The sequence below is a fragment of the Fimicolochytrium jonesii genome (genome assembly GCF_025526975.1).
Source record: "Fimicolochytrium jonesii strain JEL569 chromosome Unknown EV422scaffold_3, whole genome shotgun sequence".
Taxonomy (NCBI): Eukaryota; Fungi; Chytridiomycota; class Chytridiomycetes; order Spizellomycetales; family Powellomycetaceae; genus Fimicolochytrium; species Fimicolochytrium jonesii.
Window position 1 is genome coordinate 1,117,804 of NW_026515670.1, and position 13,757 is coordinate 1,131,560.

At 52.1% G+C, this 13,757-nt stretch overlaps 4 protein-coding genes across 4 annotated transcripts; 2 read left to right on the forward strand and 2 right to left on the reverse strand.

Annotated features, from left to right (window-relative positions):
* The first annotated feature begins 542 nt into the window (after window positions 1-542).
* EV422DRAFT_245446 (uncharacterized protein) lies at window positions 543-5,775 on the forward strand. The gene is made up of 11 exons (XM_053065693.1): window positions 543-807; window positions 943-1,014; window positions 1,111-1,405; window positions 1,484-1,948; window positions 2,022-2,208; window positions 2,272-3,424; window positions 3,509-3,890; window positions 3,954-4,098; window positions 4,170-5,028; window positions 5,095-5,208; window positions 5,269-5,775. The coding sequence occupies exons 1-11, from the start codon at window positions 717-719 to the stop codon at window positions 5,652-5,654; spliced, it is 4,149 nt and encodes a 1,382-aa protein (XP_052928805.1). The 5' UTR covers window positions 543-716; the 3' UTR covers window positions 5,655-5,775.
* Window positions 5,776-5,910: 135 nt separating this feature from the next.
* On the reverse strand, window positions 5,911-9,538 carry EV422DRAFT_517456 (kinase-like domain-containing protein). The gene is made up of 9 exons (XM_053069451.1): window positions 7,537-9,538; window positions 7,419-7,474; window positions 7,268-7,344; window positions 7,086-7,197; window positions 6,992-7,019; window positions 6,786-6,922; window positions 6,328-6,726; window positions 6,230-6,240; window positions 5,911-6,175 (listed from the first exon to the last, which is right to left on the reverse strand). Exons 1-9 carry the CDS (start codon window positions 9,432-9,434, stop codon window positions 6,005-6,007), a joined length of 2,889 nt encoding a protein of 962 aa, XP_052928806.1. The 5' UTR covers window positions 9,435-9,538; the 3' UTR covers window positions 5,911-6,004.
* A 136-nt stretch (window positions 9,539-9,674) lies between these two features.
* Window positions 9,675-12,519, forward strand: EV422DRAFT_245552 (CBF/Mak21 family-domain-containing protein). The gene is made up of 4 exons (XM_053065695.1): window positions 9,675-10,188; window positions 10,260-11,749; window positions 11,812-11,922; window positions 11,991-12,519. Exons 1-4 carry the CDS (start codon window positions 9,792-9,794, stop codon window positions 12,459-12,461), a joined length of 2,469 nt encoding a protein of 822 aa, XP_052928807.1. The 5' UTR covers window positions 9,675-9,791; the 3' UTR covers window positions 12,462-12,519.
* Window positions 12,520-12,576: 57 nt separating this feature from the next.
* EV422DRAFT_564451 (ribosomal protein S5 domain 2-type protein) lies at window positions 12,577-13,554 on the reverse strand (the record flags this gene model as incomplete). Its single annotated transcript, XM_053072199.1, has 1 exon — window positions 12,577-13,554. The coding sequence occupies one exon, from the start codon at window positions 13,552-13,554 to the stop codon at window positions 12,577-12,579; it is 978 nt and encodes a 325-aa protein (XP_052928808.1).
* Between the last annotated feature and the right edge of the window lie 203 nt (window positions 13,555-13,757).

The following is a 13,757-nucleotide window of genomic DNA, read 5'->3' on the forward strand; positions in this document are numbered from 1 at the left end:
GGATGCACGAGTCCACTAGGCACCTAACATCTAAAAATAACCTAGGTGCGAGACCCTCCCGAGAGAGCCTGCTGCAGTATGAGTCGTTCCGCCACAATATTTACAGCCCATGTATAAAAGCTGCGACACGCCCGGTGTCCGTCTTCCAATCCATCATCCAACACAACACAACAAAAAGCCTCCGTCTCCGAGTTCATCTCTTCGCCCGGTGTCATAAAACACACCGACAAAACTTCCAGTAACCGACCTCCTCCCTCGAATACCTCGACGGAGTACCTATCAATCTTTCGCAACAAATACCTTTCGTGAGCCAGACCGACCGTCTCGCTCCACCTTTGCGTAAAAACACCACAGCACATACAAATCATGCCTCGTCAAGCGCAATCTCCCACCTCCCCCACCGCCTTCGCCAGTCGCCGTCCACAATCGGCCTCCTCGCAAAAGGCTATCGCCATGCCCCAACGCAAGATGATCTGCGCCGCCCCCGCCCAGAGGGGTGAGGTTATCATTGCCGGCTGGAAGTAGAATCAGACATTAGCTTGTGAAGTTCCCCACCTACTTTTTCTTGCTTCTTTTGACACACAATCCGTAATTGTGCTCTTCCATGCGACGTAACTTAGACAATAAAATACCCCGCTTTGCGTGCGAAACAACAAACATGTTGCAGTGCCTGTTTGCATATTCGAATTGACACTAATACGCGCTGTCGAAATGAGATGTCATACGTAGCCTGGCTACGTCTCTCCACAACGCGGCACCGTCCCTGTCCCCGAACCGTTCGGTTCAGCGCAAGAGTTCCACAGCGACGTAGGTTTCGCTATAAAACTCCCAGGAAGCGGGACACTTCTTTGACCGAGCGAAACCTTGTCTTACCTCCTCCTTCCTCCTTCCTCCTATTTCTGACCCTACCTGACCCTACCTGTCCTCCTTCAAATATACCAGCACAAGCTTTTACTTGTTTTGGAACACTTTGTGAACACTGTCAAGCTGCGGAAATGCGAGACGATGCTATCGGTGAGATTTTGTTTCAATAATCTTTGAAGCCATTGACAGGTAGCATTGCGAAACACTTCCTGAACATCCGACCTCTTTCCTTTCCTGGTTCTCCAGCTGCCGGATGGGGAGCCGAGCCCAAGTTCACTCCCGACGGAAAATATGTGCAAACGTACATTCCTACGCCGGCTTCGAGTCCTGCACGCCCCTCTACACAGAACAAAACCTTCAACATTCTAGGAGCTGCCAGTCGCAGTGGCGAGAATGACATCGCGCCTATGCCGTCTTCGACGCTACGCCTGTCAAACATACAGGAGACCGACTCTCTGACAGTCATATGTAACAATCTTTCGAAGTTTGGTCAAATTGATAAAATCGAGCTCGAGAAGAAACCGACAAAAGAACATGGCGGGTAAGTGCTGAAGAAGAATCAACCCACTTCCGACACGTTCAATGGAACACGATAGACTCACTGTTTCGGTAACGTCAGGTCGGCTATCATCACTTTCGTACACATTCAGCACGCTATAGATGCTATGTCTCGCAATGGCAATGGGCGACTTAGCGGCCGGGTACTGGAGTATTTCCATCCTGAACGTCCCGCACAAATACGAGGGAGCTCCAGGATGCGTTCGCTGACACCTAGCCGGGGTAGATCCGAAACTCCATTTATGCCCAATGCAAACAATTCTGCAGGATACAACCGTGCCCCGACGCCCCAGAGTGGATTCCAAGTAGCTAACACGAGTGCAAGCGCTGCTGGCAACCGTGCACTGCCGGCACCCGTGAACGATGTGTCACATACGGATTCGCCTGCCAACGGGAGCCCCAGTCCGGAGAAACGAGCGCGCACTCTCCTTATCCGCAATGTGCGGCCTAACACAAGGAACATGCTATTGGAAGAGTTCTTCGCAGAATTCGGGCAGTGCCGTGTAATCAAGGTCGACAGTAATTGGTGCGATCAATATTTATGGGATGTTCGGTGGCGAGCAGAAAGCTCATCACCTAGAACTCCCTTTCTTCTCTAGTACGGAAGTCGAATTCGACACTGAGAAGAATGCCAAAGCGGCCAAAGCTCTCGATAACAACATCTTCAATGGGCAACTCATCAGGGTTTTGCTCGCAAACAGCATGGTCGAAAGACCATTGCCCCGGTCTTCCAGATCACCAAAACCTGAGTTGGCAGCCTATATAACGGCGCATAAAGCTGCTGATGTGAGTCTCGGAAGTGTGAAAGATTCTTGCATACTGCTGCCATGGCTGACATTACTTTACCAGCAGGCAACTGAAATACCCAAGCAGACGGACTTACAAGCGGAAGAACTTCACGCGGAAAAAGACCAACCGGATCCACGCACTGTCCATCCCGCGGCAATGCAAGAGGAAAAGGAGGATGTGAACTTATCGAGGGAAAATCAAGCTGAGGAATCCCGTACAGCAAACGAGCCGCCTGCTAGTCAAGTTTATCCGGCGTCGGTTACTGAAGATCAAACTCACACCCACTTGACGGCCGTGCACCCCGCGACAGCTGTGGCAACCATAAACAATACCAAAGCCGATGGCAATCCGGAGAAGCGGGCAAGACAGGATTCCCCGCCTTCAGAAGAAGGAAATGAGAATCGACAAACGACGCGGCCTGTCAGCAAGAAAGCCAAGCAAGACGAACGTCCGGAATCCGCCAAACCGACGACAAGCACTCATGAAAGTCAAGCGTCTATCTCCAAAAAGCGAAGCTTTGACGACGATTCACGTCCCAGCAACCCATCCGCACCTCCGGAGGCTGCCCAGGAAAGCGGCCGCGACCGTCCTATGATGCAAACCGCACGCCCGGTTATTGCTACCAAACGGTGGACTTCAGTGGACTGTCGTCCTTCTCTGTCAGGAGAAGAGCCCTGTTTGGAAACTGTGATGGGAGATAACAACTCGACTCGCACCTCGGAGATCAACATGCGCCCCGAAGAGCATGACAACAGCTCTGAAAAGCGTGATAATACCAGGATGTCGTCGTTTCACGAACAGACTGTGTCAAGACCGGCCCAACATCATGTGGAGCTCGCGCCGGCCTCGGCTTCCAAGAGGATTTCGACTAGATTCGCAACGATGACAGCCCCTTTGGCGCATTCAGAGTCGCGCAATCATGTTGAAAAGGATAGCTGTCGAATCAACAATGCTGTCGAGGAAGGAAAGCCCTTGCAGACCACGGCATCATCGGCTAATCAAGGGGGCAATGTTCGACAGTCTGCAGCTGTATCGGTAAGAGTATCTGTTCCTCGACATGCAGCTTCGACGCTGTTCAGCGGGAATCGCGCACCCGCCTCGGTGTCCAACACGGTGCCAGCATCGTCAATGGCAGTCGGATTTCCCGAGGCTCCACATGCACGGGCAAACGAAGCGTCCCAACAAGATGTTCCGACACAGCCCAATGACACAGGTAAGGACTGCTTTCCCCGGCGATTGCTCATTGCTTCCCATCGCATGATCCGGCATTGGCTGAGAGCCGACTCAAAACATTCAGGCACATCTTCTGCTGCCTGCGATACCAACGAAGCAAGCGTGAGTCTCAACAAAGGCCGCGTCCTCACCCTTGCTGACGGCCGTGGGCTTGGCGAACGTAAACGCTCTCCATCTGCGAGCTCCGAGGAAATCTTGGCGCCCGAGCCTCCCGCACCGCAAACTACCGCCGTTGAGACCCCCGCGACGGAACCCAACCGCACTATGTCGGAAGGAACCGAGCATAAGCGTCGAAAGAAGTTGAGCTGGAGCGATGACGCGGATGCTTGGACCACGCCAGTGTGGGAAGGGGAGCTCGTCCTCTCTTTGGGACATGGCAAGTCATTGGGAAAAGTTAAGATGCTGGCACAGCACCCACGATCTACGACGGTGGACATGGGGCAGAGGTAAACAGCACTCGAAGTCTTACAAATAATCAGTGTCCAAGCATTTAAATGCCTCTTCTCTAGGCTTACGCTGGAAGTTTCGGACGAGGAAATCATGACCGTCCAGACCAAACTTTTGGATGATCCCCGGGCGCGAGTTTTCTTGATGCAGTCGGTTTGTGGAAACGTCCTCGGGGCGAACTTCGTGGATGCCGAGGGACTTATCAAAGTAGGTTGCATTGAGGCTTTTGCTGTGAGGCCATGGATGATAGCTCATCACAAAGCTTTCCCGCGGTCTAGGTTGGTCTCCTCTGCCTGGCTGGAGACCAAGTGTTCTGCGTGGTCCCGAGCATTGCCTTCACCGATCCGCCCGCCAGCGTTGGTCGATTTACGGCTCAGGGAAGGAATAAAAGCGCTTTCGACAAAATGCTCGTAGCTGTCTACCTGGATCGCCGAAAGCCAATGCCGCAGATGTCTTTGTCTCGAGCGTTCGACACTGAACATTGGCGGCTGACTGCCGTGATTGCGCCCATTGGATGGACAAAGCAAAATGCTTCGGGGACGGATGACGACGCTGGATGGTTCGAGCCTACTTCACAAATGCAGCAAACCTACCACAAGGTATCACAAAGGCAGCAAATCTCGTACCGCGATCGCGATATTCGTAGTGTTGCCAAGTCCAACGATGAGGGCGGGGTTTTCGAACGAGCCATGCAACAACGCCATCGCTTTCTTGATCCGGATGAGCATCACGTTCCTGACGAGACACATGCATTCCGACCGGAGAAACATGCAAAGTATCCGAAATTCCCTGCTATTCCCGACATCTATCAAATGGAAAACTGCACAGAGCGCGGACGAGAAGTCAAAGGGTTAAGGCCTATCGATCCCCACATGCCTCTGCAAGACTTCTGGCGAAACAGTAATCGCATGTTCGTGTTTACCGATGTCGATTCTGGCTTCATCAGTCTGTCGAGATGGATGAGGCAGCAGTACAACGCCACTTCGATCAAGCCATCCGACAACGTCGATGTAGTCATGGTTCAGGATGAGGAGGTTACCAGCCCACCCGCCTTCGATCCTCAACTCGTCCCTGACACTCCGAAGCCAGCAATGGTCGTTGCGCCATCTTCGCCGCAGCCTCCCTTCAAGACCACTGGTGAGTTCGATGTTACGAGTGCCTTTCCGGTGGCCACAGTCCGCCCATATATATTCTCATTGCTAGCTTGGCGAGGGATTAAACGAATCGGGCGCGTCATGATACGGCTAGCCTTCTGGACCTGCATTGCGGCAGGATGTCTCCTCCTCGCCGTCTTAGCGGTTGATGCAACGTTGGAGGGTCTGGTCGTCCCGCTGCTGTTTCGCTCTTCGGTGGACTGATGATGATCCTGTGCTTCAGCAGTGCGCCCGATGTCAAGCTCCGAAGCGAACAAGTACGGCCAACCGAAACCCAGGATGAGCGCAGATTTCCGAACACCTGCAACTCCACCGCAGAGGATCAGGACGACCCCAGCTATATTGAACAAACCGGGCTCAACCGTCAAAGTCGATATTCAACAATTTCCCCTCAAAATCGAAAAACAGCAGATTCGAGAAAGAATCCAACGCTTGCAAGATTTGATTTCTCGCAATAGAAGCGCAATGCAAGGTGTTTCCGATGCCACCAGCCCCGGCGCCGAGTTCAGAGACAAATGCATGGAGACGGATATGGAACTGAAGTCGAGGATTCTCGAATTGCAGAGTCGCCTCATCGCTCTAGAGTCTTCAGAATCTGGCGGCTTTTGAGGGAAGCTTTTAAAGGTTTTCATTTCGAGGTTCACCTCTATCAGCAGTCTATTCGAATTATGTATAGCGTGGGGTCCGGGCCGCAGAGCGATCATCAAACAAACGATTTCGATGATCGAGCGGGGTCGGAAGGGTTGAGGCCTTTGGAAAGGCCTACAGCATTCGGCGTATAGTGGGCAGTCACTGACTGCATCAGCGTAGCGTCACATTTCAGATAGCCCAAAAAAGCAGGCTACAAACCATGCAGTTTGAGAAGTTGTGCCCATTCATATATACATATTTTCGGAATCAATATGAAATCAAGTGCGGTAAAGGAGGCAGATATACAGATGTTACAATTCGATATGCGTTTATGACACCATATGTCGCGTTCCGGCAATCGCTGGGGCAGAGGGAGATTTGCTCGAAGGTTTGCTCGCGTGCTTCTGATCCGATGGCAATTTTTTGTCAGCCGGCTTCTTGTGGCTGAAGATGTGAGACAGCCAGTGTGGTAACCTGGACGTATGATGCTTCTGGGGGGACTGGAAACGAGATGTGAGATGTGAGGAGCCAGAGAGTGCCAGATTCTTGCTTACCTTGACATCCTCTGCGTTGTTGAGTGGGTTTGCATATGGTCGCAAAAAGTATGATCAGCAAAGATCATAGGACCTTAAGGGATGTTTGAATCACATACCCGAAGACTTGCTCCCTGCCGGCGTTATCAAATCCTCAAGCTTGCCCACAGTCTTTAGCTCCTCTTCAATCTCGTCTGCGAAAAGCTGCTCCAGATACGGCACTAAGGTTGTTTCGCAAGGAGTGATATGTAATGGAGGGGCTGGGACTTCGGTCGCCTTTCCATTCGACAGACCAGAGGATTTTGAAGAAACCATGACGTTGAGCACTTGGCCGGAGCCGGTCTTAGCCACTGACTTCCGGTCCGTCGGCGTAGGCGTCTCGGCCTTCTCAGCGGCACTTGGATATGCCAGAATCGGTTCTGGGGGCCGAAGAGACTCGTGGAAAAACGTGCGTGCCCATGGATGTGCCAATATCTGATCTGTAGTCAGTCGTGTTTTCGGGTTCTTGTCCAGCATTCCTTAGGGGTACAATGTTATCACAACGTCTCCCAGTTCCGAGCGGCAGGATACCATCTACCTGATAGAAGGTTCTTCAAATCTGGCTGAAATTCCGCTGGCATTTCGAAATTCCCTTCCACGATTTTCTCATATAATGTGAGCAGATTGCCATCTTCGTCGAACTCGAAGGGGTATCGTCCGGTGAGCATGTTAAATCTAAACAGATGCGAGGAGAGTGTTAGATGTGCCAAACGACAGGTTGCATTGAAGGAAAGCTTTGCTTACAGTGTCACTCCACACGCCCATACATCAACTACCCCAAAGGACCAGAACGTAAGTACAGCGAAAGGCTGGACAGAAGTACACCCTCGAACATTACCAGCCTCGCCGCGTGCTTGAGCGACTCCCTCAGCAACTTCAGGCGATAAGAATTGATGAGTTCCGGCAAAGGAAGTGACGTCCATCGGAGCGTCACTGTATGTGGAGAATTGCTGGGAAATCGAATTTTCCAGGTCAGTAAACCGAGAAGCTTGGTCAGGGAGTGCTGGCAACCCTGAATACCTCAGCGATACCGAAATCGGATATCTTCAGCACATTGTCAGGCGTAATTAGCATATTTCCAGCCTTGATGTCTCTATCTGTAAATGTCAACTGATCAATACAATGGCTCATCTTGGCAACATCGCCATGGATATCTAGATTGGTAACTCACGTACGACTCCTTGCGAATGTACATATGCCAGTCCTTCTATCAGTTGCACAAAAAAACTAGTGCCCGGGATCGTCAGCAAAGGTTCCCCTCGTGCTTCTGCATCGATCTTCCTACCCACCGATGTGCTCTAGGTATTGGTAGGCGTTTCTCGTCCGCTTGTTCGAGAAGGGTTTGTAGTGCACACGGGCAGTACTCAAACACTAGATACCATTTCAGTATCTCTACATCTCGCTCAGCTTCTGTGCCGTCCTCAAACCGCCATGCAATCGGTTCTTCTTCGATGCTCGAAAACCAATTAAATACCCCAAAGTTGCCCTCTTCATCTTCAACTTTGCAATACACGTCGATGAGGCGAATGGTATTTCGATGTTTGAGTCGGCGCAAAAGTTTGATCTCCCGAATGACGTTTTCCACCCCGTTCGGCATTTTTCGTAAACGTTTTTTGTTGATGACTTTGATGGCGACTCTTTGCAGAGTCTCAGAGCATAATCCCTCCTTCACTTTCCCAAAAGCGCCCTTTCCAATCTGCTCTCCCAACAGATAGCGGTCGATCAGTTTCGCCTTCGTGGCCTCCTGTCTCCAAACTACTTCCGACGAATCAATCTTATGGATGAAATTGTTGCTAGCATGCCGCTGACACAACATGAGATACTCGTAGTAATCGGGATTTGCTCGATGACTCTCATCCATGTCTCCCACGACCGACATGGCGCGGCTGTGAAACGCCTGCGATGGTGTCCCCGTCTCCGGTTGTGACACTACGCTTTCTCTTAACGGGCTGGGTCGGACAGCATCATTCGGGTGAATTTTCTCTGCTACTTGCTCGTCACTGTTAGCTCGTTGGGCGAGGCGGGTATTGCTACGGGAATTATTTCTCCCATTATTGCGGGGCAGACTTGACGAAGCGTATCGCGACCCAGAGGCCTGTTCAGCCGCCGACTCTCGAGCTTGTCTAGCTAAAGTGGCTCTAGCACTTCCAGCTGCTGCCAAAGCACCCATGCTCACGCTCGCAGCCAGTTTCCCACTCTGTGAGCCTGAATTACGCTTTCGGGATCCTGTCCCCTTTGACAACCCTCCCAGGCTTCCACTGCGGGGCATCGAAGAATGACTTGCTTGATGTAGCGAGAGACTGCCACTTCTGCTCCCGTTGCTTCCATCTTTCCGATCAGTTACCATACTTCCATGTCGGGAACGCGAAGACATATCGCTGAGTGAACCGCCAACCAGCACTTCCTTCCGCGGGTACATTAGAATGATTGGCTTCTCGTGTCCAGTGCCCGATGCGTCTTCACCATCGGCGTTGGCTCCTGGAACCTGCATGCCTAATTGGCTAACATCTACTGCCGACATTCTACGCTGCACGGCGGACATGAGAGCCGCTTTCCCTTGAAACGTCGGTCGTCGCGAGGAGGTGTTACTTCGCGACTGTGCGGGCTGCGTAGTGCCGGAACCCATTTGACCACTGGCTCGGCGAGAATTGGTTTCTGTAGATGTCGCGCGAGATGCGCCAATGCCGGGGCCTCCGATCACGAAGTCGACTTTGCTTACATCTGGCACCGATAGACGGCTATTGCGCTTGCCAGCACCATTACCGAACCCAATTCTGTCACCGCCTTGTTCCGCTGCCGTGTGGTTTACAAGCGGCATGGAGCCGAGCTGCTCACGAAGCTCACGTATCGCCACACGTCCACGGACATCGTCCAGTGATTGCTGGCCTTTCGTTATGGTCTCCGACTGCCCTTCATCTTCTGGCAATGGTATATTTGGCTTGTCAACGGCGGAAACAGAATGTAGGGATGTAGCAGTGGATTCCGACAAAGGTGCCAATTGAGGCCTCCCCAGCTTCCAGTCGGCATTCTTACTGCCTATTGAATCCGAGCTTCCGAGCCGAGCGACATCCCGATCACTAGCCTTCCAGTCGACATTCTTAATGCCTATTGAATCTGAGCTTTCGTGCCGAGCGACGTCCCGATTACTGGCCGTCAGTGGACTTGCGGAGATGTTTTCTGACGCCATGTCCCCTTCAAAGCAACTATATGCGACTACCGGAGGGGTTAGCTCTCCAGAGCTGATCTACGCTGCTGCTCTAAACTCGTCAGAAAGCCTCGTTCTTAATTCCAAGTAGATGCACTAGCACGAGAGTGTAAATGTCAGATCCTCCCAAAGTTAGACGTAACTCCGCCGCTTACCTAATCTTACGTAATCGCGACCAAGGCTTTGAAACTTTCGCATGTGTCGAGGACGGCAATGGAAGGCGGAATGTGAAGACCGCAAGAGCAAGCATTCCAAGTCCTCCAACAAGCTGCCAGGCAACAAGTACCCCCTCCATAGCGAACACAGCTTACGCTAACCTACGAGGAGCCTCCGAACAGAATGCGGAAGAAAAGTAATTGGCGCAAGACGCCAAACCCGTCAAAGCTCGCCCCTCATGAGACACAGGAGGAGGTCGACCTCGACGATGAGGACATGCAGCTGTTCGAAGAGTTTGGAGGATACACTCGCTTCTTGACGACACTGAACCCCGAAGACCTCACGAAGAATGAGGTGCTTGACGGACCTAACGCGGTCATGCGAGCGAAAGGAAGTTTCCGCACCGCTCAGGGAGAGGACTCTGACAAAGACGAAAAGGAGGACTCGGACGCAGAAGCTAGCTATGAGCAGCGACCTAGGTCTATACGGGCAGAGTGGAAGACGGAGGAGAAGACGATGCTGCCTATTCGGGGTCAGGATGGTGCGCTTAAAATGCAGCATATAGTGGTGCAAGGCAACGGTATGTGACCCTCACCTACAATCTTCGACAAATACTCTGGTACTGGTTCTCATAATGCCGTGATATCTTAGTATCACAAGAAGATGCCGCAGAAGTTGATAGCGAATCCGATACAGAAAAAACAGCACAGCAATTGAAGGCGAAGAAAGCGGCGAAACCAAGAACGAAGGACGCCCAGAAATCCGACACTCCCAAAGTACTAGAAACGGCTCAATCTCGCCAAGAGCGCATCGTACATGCACAGGAAAAGTTGGCGGATCTGGCATCGTCCATCATCGAGGATCCCGAAACGCAAATAGCGCAGTTGAAGAACCTGCGCCAGATTGCCTCGGACAAGGACGTGCAGATCCGGAAGATTGGTCTCCTGACCCAACTAGCTGTTTACAAGGACATTATCCCAGGATACAGAATACGACAGTTGACTGATGCGGAGCAGGGTGTGGCTGTTACGAAAGAGGTCAAGAAGCTCCGACAATACGAGGAGACTCTTCTCTCGAACTACCAGGCGTATTTGCAGATTTTGGAGAACACTGTGCAAGCAACGGTGAAATCGACAGAAGAGGCTGAACAGTCGTTACTGGTTGTTGCCATTCGATGCATGGCTGACCTTCTCACCTCTGTTACGCATTTCAACTTCCGGTTAAATCTGATGACGGCGGTGGTTGCGCGGATGACATTGAAGAACCCGCCTGCAGTGTCGGCGATATGCTGTAACGCCCTGTGCACGGTGTTCGTAGCGGACGAATCTGGTGAAGCGAGTTTGGAAGCGGTGAAATTGATCTCGAAAGCCATCAAAGCAAAGCACTATCAGGTTCAGGAGGAGGTGTTGAACACATTACTACGCCTGCGATTGAATAAGGATGCCAAAGCAGACAAGAAGGAGCGGAAACTAAAGCACTACGATGACAAAGATCGCCATAACGACCGCAAACGGAAGAAGAACGACAAGCACGTGTCCCGTAAGATCCGGAAAGTGGAGAAGCACAACAAAGAGATTGAGAAGGAGCTGAAAGAAGCCGAGGCGGTCTATGATCAGGACGAAGTGCAGAAACGCCACACTGAGACTCTGAAATTCGTCTTCCTGATCTACTTCCGCATTCTGAAGAATGCTTCCAACTCGCCGCTCCTGCCGGCGGTACTGGAAGGTCTCGCCCGCTTTGCGCATCTCATCAACGTCGAGTTCTTCGCAGACTTGTTGGAGGTTCTGAAAAAGATCTCGTATGAGCAATATCAGAGCTACATTCAGGGATCGGCCGCCTCGACTGCGGATACCCGATCTGCGTTCCACTGTGTGATTGCTGCCTTCCAGCTGCTGAGCGGACAGGGAGAAGCGTTGAATCTGGACCTAAAGGACTTTTACAGCTCCATGTACAGTCAGATGATGCGGTTAGCGATGAGCCCTGGGGCCGCATTGGCGATTGCAGGGACGAAGAGGGATAAAGACCGACGGGAGAGGCATGCTGCGAATACCACGGAAGTTGTGCACATGGAAACTCGGTCGGGGAGCGAGATCGAGCTGGCGTTGCAAGGATTTGAATTGCTGTTTTACAAGAAGCGAGCGGTAAGCTTTCCTTTTGAGTGACCTTTCAGACAATTGGGACTGGCTCTGATTCCTCTGTGCAGGTACCAGTTGAACGAGTGGCCGCCTTTGTTAAGAGATTAGCAACGATCGGCCTGCATCTTCCCGCACATGCTACGCTGGCATGCCTCGCCATCATTCGTTCCCTCATCATTGTGAGTTGCAAATCGCGTTTGTAAATTGACACCTTCACCCGGTTACTGACTTACCTCATCCCTTACAGCGCTTCCCGCGTCTGGAGAGTCTAATGGACGCTGAAGGACGGATAGGCACAGGAGTATACAGACCGCTCCTCGAAGATCCCGAACTTTCGAATCCCTTCGCCACAAACATGTGGGAGCTTACACTCCTGCTGCATCACTACCATCCCACCGTCCGAACACTCGCCAAACACGTCGCCGGAACCGTGTCGATAACACAGAAAGGCGCAACTCAAGTGCAGAACGTGCATAAACCATTACCGGGTGACCTCGCGTGCCCACCTCGGGAGTTCCTGACGCGATATGACCCCAATCCGTTTGCGGCTACTGACAGGCCGGAAGCATTCCGCTTGGCACCGGCCACAGAGATACCAGGCGCCATTGCGACGGTGTTGAAGAAGATGCAGTCGAAGGGCATCAAATACGTTGATGGGCCGTCGGCGATCATGGCGAGCGAGTTTCTGCAGAAATTAGAGAGTCGTGTGGGGGCGTGAAAGCACTCTCATTGACGGGGTATTTGTATAATAGATTCTTATAGAAGGCAGTCATGGGCGTTCTAGTAATTATTTAGCTGATGTAGTTATCATAGGTGGGGCCTACAGTGTATATTCACGGTGGGTCCTTTGCTGATTGAGGTTGTTTGAAGTTCAAAACATTCAATTTTGCCTGTAATGTTGCTACGGTGTTTTCCCTTGCTTTGAGCAGCCGCTCTCCTTTGATTTGTGTCATGTCCGTATACTGTGGGGGTGCGCCGCTTGGAGAAGGTGCGATATTCTCGAGACGGCGGATCTCGTCGCGCATGGACGCTATGACTTTATCCTTCGCACGGAGTTCGTCCTCAATTTCGGCAACGGAGCGCCCAGGGTTTTGCGGCTGTTGTGGGGCCGACACCATTGTCTGTGGTGATGCTGGTGGTGGAACTCGGCCTGACATCCCTCCGAATAACGGCGGGGGCACAGCTGGAGCCGGAGGGCCAACCCAGGCGCCTTTCCTCAAGCACTCCATCGCAACATTCTCAATATGCGTAAACCGTATCGGCCCCAACAACGTTCCTCCATACCACCTCGAAACTACAACCAAGACATCGACCGCCTGCCACTTTTCCAACAACTTCACCACCCGCGACCCCGCCCACTTTTCCCCGTCGTCATCCCATCCAGTGACAGCACGAAAGTCGTCCGGTCCACCAAGACCGCTGCGTCCCGATTTGAGCGCTAAATATCTCCAGGCGCGGACGTTGTGGGAGGCGCCGGCAGCAGGCGGATGAGTTGTGATATGGCGGGACACGCGTTGAACGTCTTGTTCGGAGGTGACCTCAGCTGCTTGAGCGAAAAAGGTCGAATCGCGGTCATTGACTTTTCCCGAGAGGGTGATGGGTGGGAGGGCTGTGGATGTAGGTTGAGGTGATGCGGGTTTTGAAAGAGTCCAAGGCGTGGGAATTTCTGCTCGCTGCTTTTTAGTCGGTGGTAATTGGTTAACTGTGCCGGTGGCATCGATGTCACTGGCTAGCGCTTCTTCGGCGGGACGCTTGCTTCCCAACCTCACGGACGCTCCAGAAACGCTCTCCTCTGTAACTACTGCGTCCATGTTGCGTTCCGTAAAATGCTTCCGAATCAGGATCCCCTCTGAGGAGTCAACATCAATACTGTACGTACAGTACGTAAAGAGGTTGTCCAGGAGCAGCCGGAGGCTCGAAATGAAGTGGGACATGAGAACACGGGAAAGCTGCGAAGTGGCTTGCATGTCCATATGGGTAAACCCGCCAAGGAAAGCGACAAGAGGCATTTGTC